Source organism: Oryx dammah, unplaced genomic scaffold (assembly GCF_014754425.2).
Source record: "Oryx dammah isolate SB20612 unplaced genomic scaffold, SCBI_Odam_1.1 HiC_scaffold_14, whole genome shotgun sequence".
NCBI classification, from domain to species: domain Eukaryota; kingdom Metazoa; phylum Chordata; class Mammalia; order Artiodactyla; family Bovidae; genus Oryx; species Oryx dammah.
In genome coordinates, this window is record NW_024070198.1 from 38,382,470 (window position 1) to 38,398,975 (window position 16,506).

At 54.2% G+C, this 16,506-nt stretch overlaps 1 protein-coding gene and 1 non-coding gene across 2 annotated transcripts in view; one reads left to right on the forward strand and one right to left on the reverse strand.

Moving 5' to 3' along the window:
- Window positions 1–16,506, forward strand: part of GRK5 (G protein-coupled receptor kinase 5) — a 228,158-nt gene that overhangs the window by 188,490 nt on the left and 23,162 nt on the right. Inside the window, exons 5-6 of the mRNA XM_040254849.1 lie at window positions 9,335–9,435; window positions 11,051–11,143. Coding sequence (XP_040110783.1) covers window positions 9,335–9,435; window positions 11,051–11,143 — 194 coding nt within the window. The remainder of the gene's footprint in view (window positions 1–9,334; window positions 9,436–11,050; window positions 11,144–16,506) is intronic.
- On the reverse strand, window positions 5,978–6,067 carry TRNAN-GUU. Its single transcript is given in 2 exon segments — window positions 5,978–6,013; window positions 6,031–6,067. It is a non-coding gene; the product is annotated as a tRNA-Asn (tRNA).

Genomic DNA, 16,506 nt, shown 5'->3' on the forward strand with positions numbered 1-16,506 from the left:
CTGCCTGGCAGGTATGGACAACGAACTACTCCAGATGGACCCAGGCTCCGCGGCCCCTGGAGGTTTTGATTAAAAGGTGGAAGAATGGCGCTTTCTCTTCCTGTCAGCCAGACCTTAAATCAACCCTGGAGTGAAACGTTGTCCAAGGCTGCCGATCGGCAAACACGCCCCGTTGTCTGCCGGTTGTGATTGTACAAGCAGGTTTCACTTCCAGCCGGGATTTGGGGGTTGGAATGGGCCCTGCTTTGCCCACCTCCTTCCCGTCCTGCTTTCTTCACCCAATTCCTCTTCCTAGTGTCAGGCAGGCTGGGCTGACTTAGTTTTTATGGAACTTGGAACCAGCCAACTTGAGTCGGGGCAGTGAAGAGGGAGGGGAGGGGGAGACTTTGGAGGGTCCTCCTCAACACCAGGCCCAGCTCCTGATTTTACAGATGGTGAATTTGCCTGGAGTATTGGTGGCAGGTGGCAGATACTTATCTCCCAGTTGTTCAAAGGAGGAATTTACTGGAAGTGGGGGTGGGGGTGGGGATACAGTTAAATGAAACCGTCAGAGAGACAGGGCTCTTCATGGGCTCAGGAACCCATGGCCCCAGGGTGCTTCTCCCAAGGCAGTTCCAGTTTCCCCACCCCAAGCCACCCTCAAGCCTCCAGTCCACAGTTTCCACCCCAAACACACACTCCAGCTGGTTGTAACTAAGAAAATCCCAAAGAACTGATTGGCCCAGTTGGCTCAAAGGCAGGAGGTAGACCAGATGACCTCATGAAGGCATTTCTGCTTTGAATGAACATGTGCATATACATTTGGTGAACAAATGTATCAAGCACTGACTGTTCAGTGCACATTGTAAGTTCATTTCAGCAAAGCAGAGTGGAGAGATGGCAGGTTTTGGAGCTGCACAGGCCTGGATTTGAACCTCAGGTCATCTGTTTATGAACTGTTCTGTCTATGGGCATGTAGAGTCCTAGCCGCTCGCCAAGTGCTTTACTCAAGTTCAGATAAGACAGGACTAAACAATATTTCTGCCCCTTGAAGAGCTCCCTAAGGCTCAGCATCCACAAGCCCCGCCTAGGGCATCATTCTGGGAAGCGATGGAAAGTATGAATTTGTGGGAAAAGTCACCTGGAGGGGCCAGTGGCTATCAGCCAGCCCCTCTCCTAGGCGCCCACGATGCCTATGACCCTGGCTCTGCTAAAGGGTGATTCCCACCCCTGCCCCTGCCCACGGCTGGGCCTGGGCAGCCCTGTGTGCAGAGCTTCCCACCATTGACGCAGATCTCTTCGTCAAGGGTCAAGGGGCGGCCAGGGTATGGCTGTGGGAGTGCCCCTCCCTGGTTCCTGTCCTGGAGGAGAAGTGAGTTGGCCCTCCAACAAACAGTTGCCTCCAACCTGGTATGGGTGGGACAGGCAACACCCACCCACCACACCCCCGCCAGAAGCCACCTGTTTGGAAGGAAGGGGACCCACTGGGACCCCTGTCTTCCAGAGTGTCTTACCTCTCTTGCTCAGCTTTTCCTGAAAACCAGGTCTGTCCACATTGAGAAATTGCAAACAGTTTACATGGGGAATGTCAACTGCCCACATATGAAAATATACACATCATTAAGCCCTAAGTGCTTACGTCTGGAAATAGAGCGGACAGTCTCCTGGGCTGACCTTTTGCTCACTGATGGAACTGCTGCTAATGAGCAGGGAGCTCCTTGGAGGGATGTTTTCATATAGTGAAGCGAAGCATATGCTCACCATTAGCCTGAATGTGTGTGTGTGTGTGTGTGTGTGTGTGTGTGTGTACACAACAGTGCAATACAAACAGTGCTCACCAAAACACACGACGTCCACTGCACCTCATTATCCAGCCCCACCAGCCTCCAAAGAAGGCTTGCTCTCCAAGGCAGAGTCACGTCCCCACTCACTATTCGAGAAAGACTATGGCATCCTTGGAGGACCTGTAGTGCTCAGGGATAAGGCTCTCTGACCAGACTGCCTGGGTTTGAATCTTGTCTCTGCTCCCATGCTAGCTGTGTGATCTTGGGCAAGTAACTTAACTTCTCGGGGCCTATTTCTGCATCTGTCAGATGGACATGATAAAACTTTTGTTGTTGTTGTTCAGCCGTTCCGTCATGTCTGACTCTTTGCAACCCCATGGACTGCGGCACGCCAGGACTCCCTGTTCATCACCAACTCCTGGAGCCTACTCAAACTCACGTTCATTGTGTTGGTGATACCATCCAACCATCTCATCGTCTGTCATCCCCTTCTCCTCCTGCCCCTAATCCCTCCCAGCATCAAAGTCTTTTCCAATGAGTCAACTCTTCGCATGAGGTGGTCAAAGTACTGGAGTTTCAGCTTTAACATCATTCCTTCCAAAGAACACCCAGGACTGATCTCCTTTAGAATGGACTGGTTGGATCGCCTTGCAATCCAAGGGACTCTCAAGAGTCTTCTCCAACACCACAGTTCAAAAGCATCAATTCTTCGGCGCTCAGCTGTCTTCACAGTCCAACTCTCACATCCATACATGACCACTGGAAAAACCATAGCCTTGACTAGATGGACTTTTGTTGGCAAAGTAATGTCTCTGCTTTTTAATATGCTGTCTAGGTTGGTCATAACTTTCCTTCCAAGGAGTGTCTTTTAATTTCATGGCTGCAGTCACCAGGTGCAGTGATTTTGGAGCCCCCAAAAATAAAGTCTGACACTGTTTCCACTGTTTCCCCATCTATTTCCCATGAAGTGATGGGACCAGATGCCATGATCTTCGTTTTGTGAATGTTGAGCTTTAAGCCAACTTTTTCACTCTCCTCTTTCACTTTCATCAAGAGGCTCTTTAGTTCCTCTTCACTTTCTGCCATAAGGGTGGTGTCATCTGCATATCTGAGGTTACTGATATTTCTTCCAGCAGTCTTGATTCCAGCTTGTGCTTCTTCCAGCCCAGCGTTTCTCATGACATACTCTGCATATAAGTTAAATAAGCAGGGTGACAATATACAGCCTTGACGTACTCCTTTTCCTATTTGGAACCAGTCTGTTGTTCCATGTCCAGTTCTAACTGTTGCTTCCTGACTTGCATATCTGAGGTTATTGATATTTCTCCTTGCAATCTTGATTCCAGTTTGTGCTTCATTCAGCCCAGCATTTCACATGTTGTATTCTTAATACAGGTTAAATAAGCATAAAACCTACTTTGAGAGATTAAAAAAAATACCCCATGGAGGGTTCCTAGGACTTAACATATAATAGGTGCTCAAGAAGTCACAGTGATGATGAATGTTGTCAGTGGGAGGTGGGATTGTGCGGAAGGCCCTGCGGGCTCAGAGAATCATTTTGGATGAGGTTGAATTGGGAAAAGGTCCTGAAGACTGCGTAGGGTTTGGACAGTGAACCATGACGGGTGGCAAGGGCTCCTTCCATGAGAAGAGCAAAGGCCTGGTGGCTGGAAAGCCAGAGTTTACCCAGGAAATGAGTGTGTAGTGGGAGCAGAGGGCATGATGGAGAGGCAGGTTGAGGAAGGCCTTCGGGGCTAGATCAAGAAGGCTCTGAACTTGGTCTGTTGGCAGTGGGGCTCATCTCTGCTGTGTGAGGTGGAAAAACTCTCTTGGGGGCTGTTGTATCCACGTACGAGCAGGTGGTTGCAGAGGCTTGTGAGGGCCTACTACTAGTTAGTCCAGGCAAGAGAAGAGAATTCTTGAAACATACCAGGGCTGAGATTGCTGTGTGTGCCTGTCCCTGTCTGTGAAGTGGGGACCAGCTGGTTTCGAGTGGGGACAGCGAGGCAGAGGTTGTGTTCTTTTCCTCGAGTGGCTCAGGACACCTGGTTAGAGCCCATCCAGCTCAGATCCACCGGCCCGAACTCTGCCCGCTATGGAGCCCCTCCACTGTTGGGGTGCTCCCCCTGGCCAGCGCCGTGAATCAGAGGGGTCTCTTATCTCCGTTTTTCCATCTGTGCCACGAATAGGGTTACATCAGTGAGGCCCCGACGCTCTTCCCAGGAGAGCCTTCTGTGTTCTCCCCGTCCTGCTGTATCGTCAGGGCGCCTGGATCTCTAAACAAGTGTTGGGCGTGTATTTCCTGGAGACTCCAAGGATGACAGGAGAGGTGCTAGCTTCGGGGATTCTTGGCGGCTGCGGAGGAGGCGTTGGAGGGTGGTTTCGGGGCCCAGCCATGCCTCCATCCCTCAGCACCCCCAGGGACACCGGCCACGTATGGTGGATGCCATCTCCACTCTGACCTCTTGACATGAGGAACTTGGATGCTTCGGGAACAAGGCCCTCAGACATCGCAGTTTCTCTCTGATGCAGGAAATGAAGTCCCTTCCTTCCGCTGGTCACCTCGGTGCAGAGGGCAGCAGCGGCGCCAGCCCCGGGAGAGCAGCGGTAGCAGGCCCCCGCCACACACACACACACACCCTCCCCCGCCCTTACGGTTCCACCCTTGGCCTGATGACTCAGCCGTCAGTGAGAACCAGCCTGGCAAGACATGACCGCGCCAGCCGTCGCCCTTATTTAGCTCTATCTGGATGAGCCCTCCTCCTCGTGAGCAGCACCTCTACAGCTCCCCGCTTGCCAGCCTCCTGACCTTTGGGCTCCCCCCAACTCCTGTGTAAACCCCACATCTCCCTCAAGGTCCAGCCCTCTCCAGGGGGCTCTCTCACTTTTCCCCTAAATTCTTACTGCAAAGGCCGCCCTCCTCAGGTCTGAGATGAATCACTCGGTGATTATTTCAGGTGTGCCAGCTGGCCTCCCTCCTCTGATGGGGGTTGGGGGATGGAGCGAGAAGTGATGGCGGGGGAGGGCGGGGGGGCGCTGGTCAGCCCTGGGGTGTCTGCAAGCGCAGCGCAGCATCAAGGGGCTCAATTGCGCCACCTGGTGGACTGGCTGAGGATGACCTGTGGAGGCCGAGTTGGGTTGGGGATGGGCGGTGGGGGGTAGGGGGTAGGGGAGTGGGGGACTGTCGGTCTGCCCCGGGGGCTCCATCCCTGTCACTGGAGGTTGCTGAGGGAGGCAGAGGCTTGGGCGTGGTGGATGATCCTCACAGGCTTCCCGGGTCGAGGGCTGAGTTAAGCACCCATGGAGGCTTCCTGCCCAGACCAGACCCATGCCTTCCCCCCGACCACCATCCCTTCCTTTCCATCCTCAGTCCCTGAAACACCCCAGGTAATCCCTGTTAGTCCACTGCTGCTGCTGCTGCTAAGTCGCTTCAGTCGTGTCCAACTCTGTGCGACCCCACAGACGGCAGCCCACCAGGCTCCTCTGTCCCTGGGATTCTCCAGGAAAGAATACTGGAGTGGGTTGCCATTTCCTTCCCTAATGCATGCCTGCAAGTCGCTTCAGTCGTGTCCAACTCTGTGCAACCCCATGGACAGCAGCCCACCAGGCTCCTCTGTCCACGGAATTCTCTAGGCAAGTGTACTGGAGTGGGTTACCATTTCTTTCTCCCTGTTAGCCCGCATGTTACCCCAAATCCAGCACATGCTCCCACTTAATCCATTGCTATACAGATGCAGCTTCAGGACAAATCCTTAGCTCTTCAAACTAACCAGATCCTCCCACCCCACCCCCACAAGCCCCTAACTCTCTCCTCCTTAGAAATCCTGAGGCCTCCGGTGCCCTGAATCACCGCTGGTCTTCTATACCATCCCTGTCTCCATGTTGCAGAGGTGTCCGTGGAGTAGAGGATGAGAGGTCTGGCCTAGGCCCCACGTTGAAGTTTAGGGTCACAGGCAGTGAGGCGGTGTGAGAGCACTGAGAATAGGGAAAAAGTGAAGTTGCTTAGTCGTGTCCAACTCTCTGCGACCCCATGGACTGTAGCCCACCAGGCTCCTCCATCCATGGAATTTTCCAGGCAAGAGTACTGGAGTGGGTTGCCATTTCCTTCTCCAGGGGATCTTCCTGACCCAGGGATCAAACCTTGGTCTCCCATATTGCAGGCAGACGCTTTACTGTCAGAGCCCCCAGGGAAGCCCAAAGCAACTAAGGCAACTTCCTTCGAGCCAGAATCGAACCAGCGACCTAAGGACGTCCACATTTATCAAGTCAACAGTCCTCCGCTCTACCACCTGAGCTATCGAAGGGTGCATATGAGAACAGGGAAGTGGGACCAAAAGGGAGGAGGGGGCTTAGGGAGATGTGAAGGTGCAGAGCCCACGGGGCCCCTGTACCATTAACCGGCCTGCACTATTCACGTTCGGAACGACGCAAAGGGCTCTTCTCAAGGTGCTGTGGTATCCAGAAAAACCCTTGGACAGCCCTCCACTCTTGTAGCCTCAAAAGTGTGTTTTGGTAACACACACAGCAGGAAGCCCAGGACCTGTGGCCTAGGTGTCGAGAACAGGCAGGAGTGCGTCTGGGCCGTCGCGGGCCTGGAGGTACAAAGGGGCGAGTGTGCAGAGTCTGCCCAACCCGCTGGGCCTGCCGGCCACTGGCCCCATCCAACTGCAGCCCCAAGTGGTACTGAATTCAAGGTTAATTTTACATTCCACAGGGAGGGGTGGAGCAGGTTATTTTCCTCTGGTGATTGGGGCCTTCTACCCACAGAGAGTGGATAAGGCACACCTGAGCTCGAATGCCCCATCTATTCCCTGCCTCAAGGGAGAAGAGCCTGGGAAGCATCTTGGGCAAAGAGGTGGGGATGTTCTCTTGCTCCACGTGTGACTCGGGGACAGGACAGGTGGCCCTGCAGCCTGAGGCTCCTCTAGGAACCAAGTCCTTTTCCACCTGGCTCTAGGGGAGAGCTCGGTGGTCCGCAAGCCTGAATGTGCACAGCTGTGTCCCTGAGGTGCGAACTGTGTTTTAAGCCATCTGGAGTTGGCCGTGGAGATGCCCTCCTGAGGGGCGCCCGGGGCTCGTCCTGATGGCCAGCACGGTGGACTTCTGGCAGGTCTGCAGACCGGTCATGTCAGGGCTGGCCAGCTGTGGGCTGCAGCTGCCCTAGACCTTCGGGAGGCCCAGTGTTCACAGCGGGGCCACCAGTTCCCAGACCCTCCCCCAGGCCCCCAACCCATACCAGCACACGTTTCAAAGGACCCTTGGTCCCTGGATCTGAGCCCTGGGTTGGGAAGATCCCCTAGAGAAGGGATCGGCTACCCACTCCAGTATTCCTGGGCTTCCCTGCTGGCTCAGCTTGTGAAGAATCCACCTGCCATGTGGGAGACCTGGGTTCGATCCCTGGGTTGGGAAGATGCCCTGGAGAAGGAAAAGGCTACCCACTCCAGTATTCTGGCCTGGAGAATTCCATGGACCATATAGTCCATGGGGTCGCAAAGAGTCAGACACAACTGAGCGAATTTCACACTTCACTTGGTGCCTACATGCACACTCTTGTGTGAAGTCGGAACCTGCAGGCTGGGACCCCGTGAGGAGACCACCCTGTAACCAAAGAAATAAAGTGTCACTCCCAACGCTGCAGGCCCGAGGGGGTCCCAGGCGCCAGCGACCTCCACCAACACCCCTTCTCCAGGCTGCTTTCAGCCCCACAAATATCCGAGGGCCTCGCGCTCTTTACTGTTTGGTTAGAAATTAAGGGAACATCTGTGACATGGAGGAGAATGACCCCAATCCTTCCACTCCGTCCTGACCCTCAGCTCCATCCCAGAGGGGCAGTCCTGCTGGAGAGAGCCACAGCCCTGCCCGCCGGAGCGCTCGTGGCATTCCTGAGCCCTCAGGGCAGTGAGGGGGACATTCTTCTCCAGAGCCCACCTGGCCTGGAGGAAACACCCCTCCCTTCTCCAGCCCACCTCACAGGCCTCCTGGGACCAGCAGGGATTAGCTTCCTGGAAAGAGATCTAAAACCGTGTGGAATTCTCCCGCCTTCAAGCCACAGAGGACAAACTGTGGCCACCAGGACCCCAGGGCCCTTTCTCTTCCGTGATGCCTCAGACCTCGCCTGTGGGGAGAGCCTTCTCAGTTTGGGGGGAGGATCAACACGTTCAGATTTCCCCCTGATGTGACTAGAACAGCAAGTGCCTCTTTGAGCAGTGGCACGGCCCACCCTCCCAGCAGGTTTGGGTTTTTACGTTCCCAGCTTAAAGCTGCCGACAGCTTCTTATTCCCTTCTTATTGGCAGAAGGTGTCGTTCCCCAGAGTCACTCGAGAGGGGGTTTGGTTGGAATCGCTTCGTCTCTTCATGTCATCGAGCCAGAGACTGAATTTAAACCCGTGGTTGTTAAACCAAGCGCGTCATCACCAGCTGTTAACTCCCCTCCGGGCTTTGAGTTTAGGCGGCGCCCCCCGAGCTCTCCTGCCCGCCGGTTCCAAGGAATGACAGTGCTGTGACTTCATGCACAGCTGAGCCGCCCCCAGACCCCCAGAAGCCCCTCCCGTCTGCTCAGGAGTGGGGAGGGCCCAGGAGGGGTGGGAGGTCTGAGGCCACATTCTGTTTTGCCTCTGACCCTCCCCTCAGAAGCTTTCCCAGCTGACCCCCAACCCTCTGCAATAACACCCCACCACCACCGAGACCAGTGGCTCACCACCCTGAGCTGTTCATCTTCTGTGTAAGTTCCAGGTCAGCCCACAGCTAAGGTCACATCTCAGGGGCCTCCTGGGAGATGGCGGTGAAAGAGGGGAGCCCACACAGGCGGTCCAGACACCTCACCACTTCCAACCAGCTTCACTCTAGACCCACCTAGCCTGGTATAAATCCTGTCTCTGCCGCTTGCTGGTGACCTTGAGCAAAGGTCTTAACCTTTCTGAACCTGTGGTTTCCTCAACTGTAAAATCAGCATCATTGTAGCATCCAACTCATACGGCTTCATTGACTGGTTCCTGGAGAAACGGTTATTTCTGACCATCCTCCTGGTGACAGCGAGGCCATTTCCGGAGCAAAGCTCGCAGCTCCAGCAGCCATGTGGGCGTGGGATGCAGCCCTGGCAAGCCCGAGCCAGGCCCACGTCGCCACCTTCTGCTGCTCCCCCGGGCACAGGGCTGCCCCTCCACATCCCATTGCCTGCTCTAGACCCCCTGATGCCCGCCCTCTGAGGACATGGCCCCCCTGTGGCTAAGGGGCAGGGGTAGCTCTCTGGGGGGGTCCCTTCATGTGAGTGCTCACGCCCGGCCCTCGGTTCCGGCCACAGCCCTGGACACGGGATGTCACGATCTGTGTCACAGAGGAGGACAGTGAGGCTCCAAGGAGCAGGGTGGCCTTACGAGGTCGCCACACTGTCAGTGGCAGAACCAGAAATCTGACCCGAAGCCCAGACCAGTTGGGTCACCCCCTTCCATCGCTGCCACCTCGCCATGCGGTGGGGGGGCCGGGACCAGCTGCGGGCAGGCCGGGGCCCCCATGGCAGCCCGGCCCCCTGTCCCCTCCTCACTGATGCCTCCTCTTCTCTTCCTGCCTCCAGTCCCCAATTTTCATCACCCAAGTTGGACGGGATCTGGTCTCCCAGACGGAGGAGAAGCTCCTTCAGAAACCCTGCAAAGAACTCTTCTCGGCCTGCGTGCAGTAAGTGCCCCGGGCCCTGGCCTCCCCTCCTCTTTCCCTGTCCAGCGGTCAAGACCCTCAGCCTCCTTGTGGGTCTCCACCCTGTCACCTAGAAAGAGGGCTGCCTCTTGCGTCCCTCCCCTGGAGCACTGGGCACCCGGGGGCAGGTCTTCAGTGCCCGAGGGCCCCCGCCAAGCCCCCCAGCAGCGTGTGTATGAAGGGAAAAGAGCCCAGGGTGCCAGGTACAGAGAAAGCATGTGCTTCAGATGATGTAGCTCCCAGGCCGCTGAGACGGAGGCATGTGTAAAGCTCTGCCCCGATCTGGCTGGTTTGGAAACCCTTCCTGCCACCCCACCCCCCAACCACTGCCACCCACCCGCACTGCCGACGGAGCAGGGCTGCAGGCTGTCCCCGGCCTCACCCCACCAGCTTATCGCAGGCTGCAGTGGGTGTGGTGCCAGCCGAGCGCCAATTAGGCTCCATCATCTCACACGGATGTGCCGCGAAGCTACATGTAGGCACTGGGCTCACAGCCGCTCCTGTGCCCAATGCGCCCTCCCCATGAGCTGACAGGCAGGGGCACAGACTTACTCACCAAGGTCACAGCAGGTTTGGGTGCACCCTTGTTCAGAGTTCGCAGCCCAGACATTAATTGGGCACTCACTCAAGGGAGACCTCGAGAGCAAGGGTGCAGTCCTGCCTCCACGGCTTATTGCCAGCGCTCCATGCACTGTGGGAAGAACTGGGATGTTCTTGGGAGGGTCAGCTTGAGGCCCAGCCCTGTGGCAGGTGCTGGAGAGAGACCACCATGGGCAGAATCCAGGCTTGGAGGTGGCCGAGGGTCAGCCCTGACAGCGGGTGGGGGGTCCCTGGGCTGCCCCCTGCCCTTGAGGGAGTGGCCATCCTGGGCCCCCACGCTGGCCCCTGTTCTCAGTCTGGCAGGACAGTCTCCAAGGTTCTCTCACTCTGAGTGTCCCCTCCCTTTCCCAGGTCCCAAGCGCCTGGGTTTGACTAGTTAGTGTGGCTGCTTTTTAAAGGGAACCAAGCCCAGCCCTGCCTGCAGCCAAGTTCAGAACCCTCCAGGGCCTGGCCTGGGACCTGGCCCACAGCAGGTGCCCGGTAAATTCTACTGCAGGGGGCTTCACTGGTCCTGACCAAATCCAGAGCCCGTGCCCCTCGGCCTCTTGCCAAGACACCCTCTGCCTCAAAGTCCCAATCCCTCCCTTGTGCATAAACAGGGCTGGGTTCTCATCTCAGCTCCTGTCCCTTCTTCAGAGAGCTCTCCCGGACCCCTCAGGGGCCTCACTTCCTACTAACTCATGATAGCATGCCCCTGGGGTCATTTACTTATTCATGGTCTGTCCCCCTCACAATGCCATGGCATTGTGACCTGGAGCCCAAGTGGTGCCCAAGGCAAGTACTGACGTGTCTGTGGGCCAGTCAGTCTCAGACCAGCTTTGTAGAATGGTGGGGGCCTGGCTCCCCTCCCGCTGTGTCTGTTGGAGGCCATTGTGTGTCTGCATTTCCAAAGTCTGGAGGTGGAGGAGGCGGGGCGGTGACCTGCTGCTATGGCCCTGCCCACCTGCTGCAGAGTCAGGATGGTGAAGTGTTCATCCGTTTGTCCCCTCCGAGCTAGGTCTGTCCATGACTACCTGAGGGGAGAACCCTTCCACGAGTACCTGGACAGCATGTATTTTGATCGCTTTCTCCAGTGGAAATGGTTGGAAAGGTGAGTGCTTCTGGGGTGGCACACCCCACACACCAGTGTGTACAAGTGTGTGTGTTGGCGGTGTGGGGATATGAGTTTTTCCCGTGACAAGTTATATAGAAATCAGTCACTTCCCTTGGGTCCATGGCTCAAATAAAATGAAGCGTTCTCTTCCTGTTCATTTCTTGAGTATTCTAGAAATGCTCAATGCTTATTATTGTGTACACACAACACACACACATTCATTCAGACATATACTCAGCATTCTGTGCTTAATTTTTTGGCTCACTGTCTTTGGGAAGTCTTGCTTTGCCAACATAAAGGGCTGCCATATTCTTACACTGGGACTTCCCAGGTGGCGCTAGCGGTCAAGAACCCTCCTGCCAGTGCAGAAGACATAAGAGACTCAAGTTCGATCCCTGGGTTGGGAAGATTCCCCCGGAGGAGGGCACGGCAACCCCCTCCAGTATTCTTGCCTAGAGAATCCCATGGACACAGAAGCCTGGGGGGCTGCAGTCCATGGTGTTGCACAGAGTCAGAGGCGACTTAGCTTGCATGCACGTAGTCTTACATAGATGTGCACATTTCTCATGTAACCCACCCCCTATTGATGGACGTTGGAGATTGGTCCCAATTTTGTGTGCAACCTTCCCTAAATAGTGAATAGCTATGTACATAAATCTTTTTCACAATATTTGTTTATTTATTTAGCTGTGCTGGGTTTTAATTACAGCCCTCAGGATCTTTAGTTGCAGCTTGTGGGATCCAGTTCACTGACCAGGGATCAAACCTGGGCCCCCTGCATTGGGAGCGCAGAGTCTTAGCCACTGGACCACCAGGGAAGTCCATACATCTTTATGTACTTTCAGAGAGACATCATAGATATTCCTAGCAGAACTCCAGGGGCAGGGTTTTCAGCTGTGAGGGGTGGCTAGATCTCCCTCCCCAACTGCTGCCCACTTCCGAGTCCTGCCCGTGCCCTGGGTGTCTACGTGGCCTCAGCTTCAGCCACACTGTTCTTGGCCTGTGAGAGCCGGGTTTCCTTCTTGTTTACCTTTCATCTCTAATTGTGGGTGAGACAGAGCATCTTTTCAAGCCTTTTATTTGCCACCTTATGCTTTTGAACTGTGGTATTGGAGAAGCCTCTTGAGAGTCCCTTGGACAGCAAGGGGATCCAATCAGTCCATCCTAAAGGAAATCAGTCCTGAATATTCATTGGAAGGACTGGTGCTGAAGCTGAAACTCCAATACTTTGGCCACCTGATGTGAAGAACTGACACATTAGAAAAGACCCTGATGCTGGGAAACATTGAGGGCAGGAGGAGAAGGGGACAACAGAGGATGAGATGGTTGGATAGAATCACCGACTCAATGGACATGAGTTTGAGCAAGCTCCGGGTATTGGTGATGGACAGGGGAGCCTGGCATGCCACAGTCCATGGGGTCGCAAAGAGTCAGACACGACTGAGCAACTGAATAGAACTGATTTTCTTCAAAGAGCTCCTGCACACACAGCAGTGACTTGGTCAGGCAGAGGTGGCCTCTGTGTGACTGATAAGAAAGGGGAGGCCATGAGTATGTGGCTTGCTGGGTCACCCAAGAGGGGTTAGTGCAGCCAAGGGGTGATCCCAGCCCACGACCCCCGAGTGGTGCTCTGCCCACTACAGCATCCCAGGATTTACAGGTCAGGGCAATGTTTGCATTAAAGACATACTGTGGGGACTTCCCTGGTGGTCCAGTGGTTAAGACTCTGCCTTCCAACACAGGGGATGTGGGTTTGAAACCTGATCAGAGAACTGAGATCCCACATGCCACAGGGTGTGGCCAAAAATAAAAAAACAAATAAATAAACCCAACATTGTAAATAACTGTTAGTTTGCTCAGTCGTGTCCGACTCTTTGCAACCCCATGACTGTAGTGCGCCAGGCCCCTCTGTCCATGGGATTCTCCAGGCAAGAATACTGGAGTGGGCTGCCATTCCCTTCTCCAGCGGATCTTCCCCTCCCATGGATCGAACTCGGTCTCCTGCATTGCAGGCAAATTCTCTACCGTCTGAGCCACCAGGGAAGCAAATAAATAAAAAATAAAGCCATACGGGGTGAGCTGGTAGGCAAGGATGGGAGCTCCCCCTCCCACCACCAGGGTTCGTGTGCCGGAGGTCTGGAGCACGTTGTCATACGTGTACACTGTGATCAGAAAGCCAGGAACCCTCCTGCTCCTGCATGTGTTTTGGATCTGTGCTGAGTCCCCTGCAGACGCCTAGGACGCACACCTGGGGGACACGAACTCCTGAAAAGCTGCACTCGCTGCCCTCCCTGCCCTCTTCAGGGAGATCTGAGAATACACCCCACCCTACATCCTGGGGGACATTTGTCTCCACCCTGACCGATGGGGTGACAGAGGAGTGGTGGACGGGCTTCTCTGTTGGCACGTGGCCTGCCTCTGGCCACCTTGCCCGTGCACGTCATGGCTCCAGGAGCCACCCATGGGCCACCAAGAGCCCTCAGCCTGATCTGAGTCCCAGCTCAGCCTCTTCCTGGGGGGCCAGGGCAGGGCTGCTCCCCTCTCCACCCCTCGGCTTCCTCACCTGTGACGTGGGGATGATAGCAGTGCCTGCCTCATGGGTGTGGTGAGGATGCGATGAGAGCACAGCACACACCTCAACAAAGCCGGCCTCCTTGGTCGGTAAACGGCCGAATGTCATCGTTGTCATGTATCGTCACTGAGCGCTTTGGCTCAGCCATCACCACACCTGTCTAATGTTTTGCAGGAAGCAGCTGACCCTTGCGGAGCGCAGTCTGGTGGGGAGATATTCATCTTGCCCCAACTTGCTCCACAGTTTGGAGCCCTGGGCTATATCACACAACCCCGATCTATGCCCACCTTCCTGGGGTGGTGGCGTGGGCTCAGGACACCAAACCTGGTCTCCGAAACAGACTGTCTGGACCCCAGTTCCAACTGCACTGCTTACCAACCGAGACCGTGGGCATCTCATTTCACCTCTCAAAGCCTAAGCATGCCCATCTGCCAAATGATTGCAGATTCTTGAGATTACCTGTGTCCGTGAACAAGCTGCTTCAAGCAGTGGGGATTGTTACCATGGAGACCCTCAGAAGGGGCCACATCCTTTATCCTTAGAGTGCTAATGATGAGATCTGACACTTAGAGGCTTACAGAGAACCTTTGGATATATATGTATCTTTTCAATATCTCCATTTTACTGAAGATGCAAGGCTCAGAGAGGTTGATGGGTTAGCCCTGGGTCACACAGAAATGGCCTGGCAAGACTGGAATCTGAAGCTCAGGTCCCTGGCTCAAGTCCTTCACCCTTAGTTTATCCAGCATTCTGTTCCAAAGGAAGCCTTTAGCTGCAGCCCCTGGCTTTCACTTTACTTGTCAGGACCAAACACATGAAATAGAGAAATGGACTTTTAAAGTCGGTGTGTCGACCTCAAAAGAGTTATGCCTTTTTGAGGCCATGAAGCTGTTGAAGCCAGCAAAGTAGGACCCTGGCCTAGAAATGCCCTAAATGACTGACAACACCCCCGCTTCCCCCCCCCCCACCTTTTTTCTTGCTAACAAGATCATGGCCTGTTGGTGCTGTGCTGTTGAAATATTAAAGGGATTTTTTTCCCTCCCAAGGTTAACCAAGAAATTCCTCGGAAATTGTATTACACTCATTTCCCCCAGTAGAGGAGCTCTGTGGTAATGTCGGCCGACTGTTTGTTCTCCATGTATCGTAAACTGTTGGCCCGGACGCCTTCATGTGGTTTCGAGGGCAGCTGGAGGAAACGCTTCCCAGGGCCGCATGTTGGATGCAGGCGCATGGCGGGTTTGCTCCAGGCCAGGCCGCTTGTGTGCAAGACGCGGAGCAAGGGGGAGTCCAGCACAGGGGCAGCCTGGACCCCGCTTCCTAAAGAAACACCAGGAAGAGCCAGTGAATCACACACATGAATTCCAGACAGGCCAGGAAGCATCCAGGAGAATAGCGCCTAAGAGAATAGCATGGTGCCGAAGCTGTGATTCCCACTGAAACCCAAATCCTCTTCAGGACCCAGCAGCGAGAAGAGTTTCCATGGGAGATTCATTCAAGAGCCACTGGAGAGTCATTGGTCTTTCTCTAGCTGACCCAGTTCTTTGGCCCATTCCAATCTCATGCCAATCCCCACGCTGGGGAAGAACCTTGAGGTGGGATTTGGGGATGCTCAAAGACGGTTTTTGAGGGTCAAGAGCCTATTTTAATATCGTAAAAGCTGCTTCTTCTTACCCATTAATAGATTGATGGCTTTTTAGCTTGTTTCCGTATCTTGACTATTGTGGATAATGCTGCAATGATAGTGAGAGTAAAATAGGATCATATTTATACAAGGAGTATTACTCAGCCTTAAAAAAAAAAAAAAGAAGGAAGTCCTGCCATTTATGACAATGTGGACGGACCTGGAGGACATTATGCTAAGTGAAATAAACCAGACGCAGAAAAACAAGTACTACGTGATCTCTCTTATATGTGGAATCCAAATGGACTCGTAGAAGCAGAGAGTAGAGTGGTGGTCACCAGGGGCAGGGAGGGGATGGGAGAAATGGGAGATGTTGACCCAGGATACGAGGTTGAAGTTATGCAAGATGAGTCAGTTCTGAAGATCTCACATACAACCTGGGGACAAGAGTTAACAGTACTGTGTCATTTACTGAAAATTTGCCAAGAGGGTGGATCTTAAGTGTCCTTGGAAGAAAGGAAGGAAAGAAGGGAGGGAGGGGGGAATGTTAATTTGAGGAGGTGAAGGGATGTTAATTAGCTTGGGTGGATGATCATTTCACAATGTATGCATATATCCAAACATCAAGTTGTACTTTGTCAATTACACCTCATTAAAGCCAGAAAAAGAGGCGGCAGGGGGTAGGGTGGGATGGGGGGACCTGACCTTTCTTAGCCAGATAGGCCAGCAATGAAAAAACACAAGCTATCTACAAGGTGGAGTCCTTTGCTGCAACTAAAGGGCCATTTCTTTCTTTCTTTACTCCGCGAGCCCCACCTTTGCCCCATGATCGGAGGCTCGTCTCATTAGACATTATAAATAGTTTGGCTAGTTAAAATGGGGAATCGAGAGACATAAGGTGATTAGTCATAAATATCAGTGGCGCTAGTGGTAAAGAACCCACCTGCCAAAGAAGGAGACGTAAGAGAGGCAGGTTCAACCCCAAGGTCAAGAAGTTCCCCTGGAGAAGGGAATGACAACCCATTCCAGTGTTCTTGCCTGGGAAATCCCATGGATGGGGGAGCCTATCCAGGGTGCAATCCTTAGGGTCATAAAGAGTCGAACACGACTGAAATGACAGCACACACACACACACACACACACACACACACACACACACACACACAC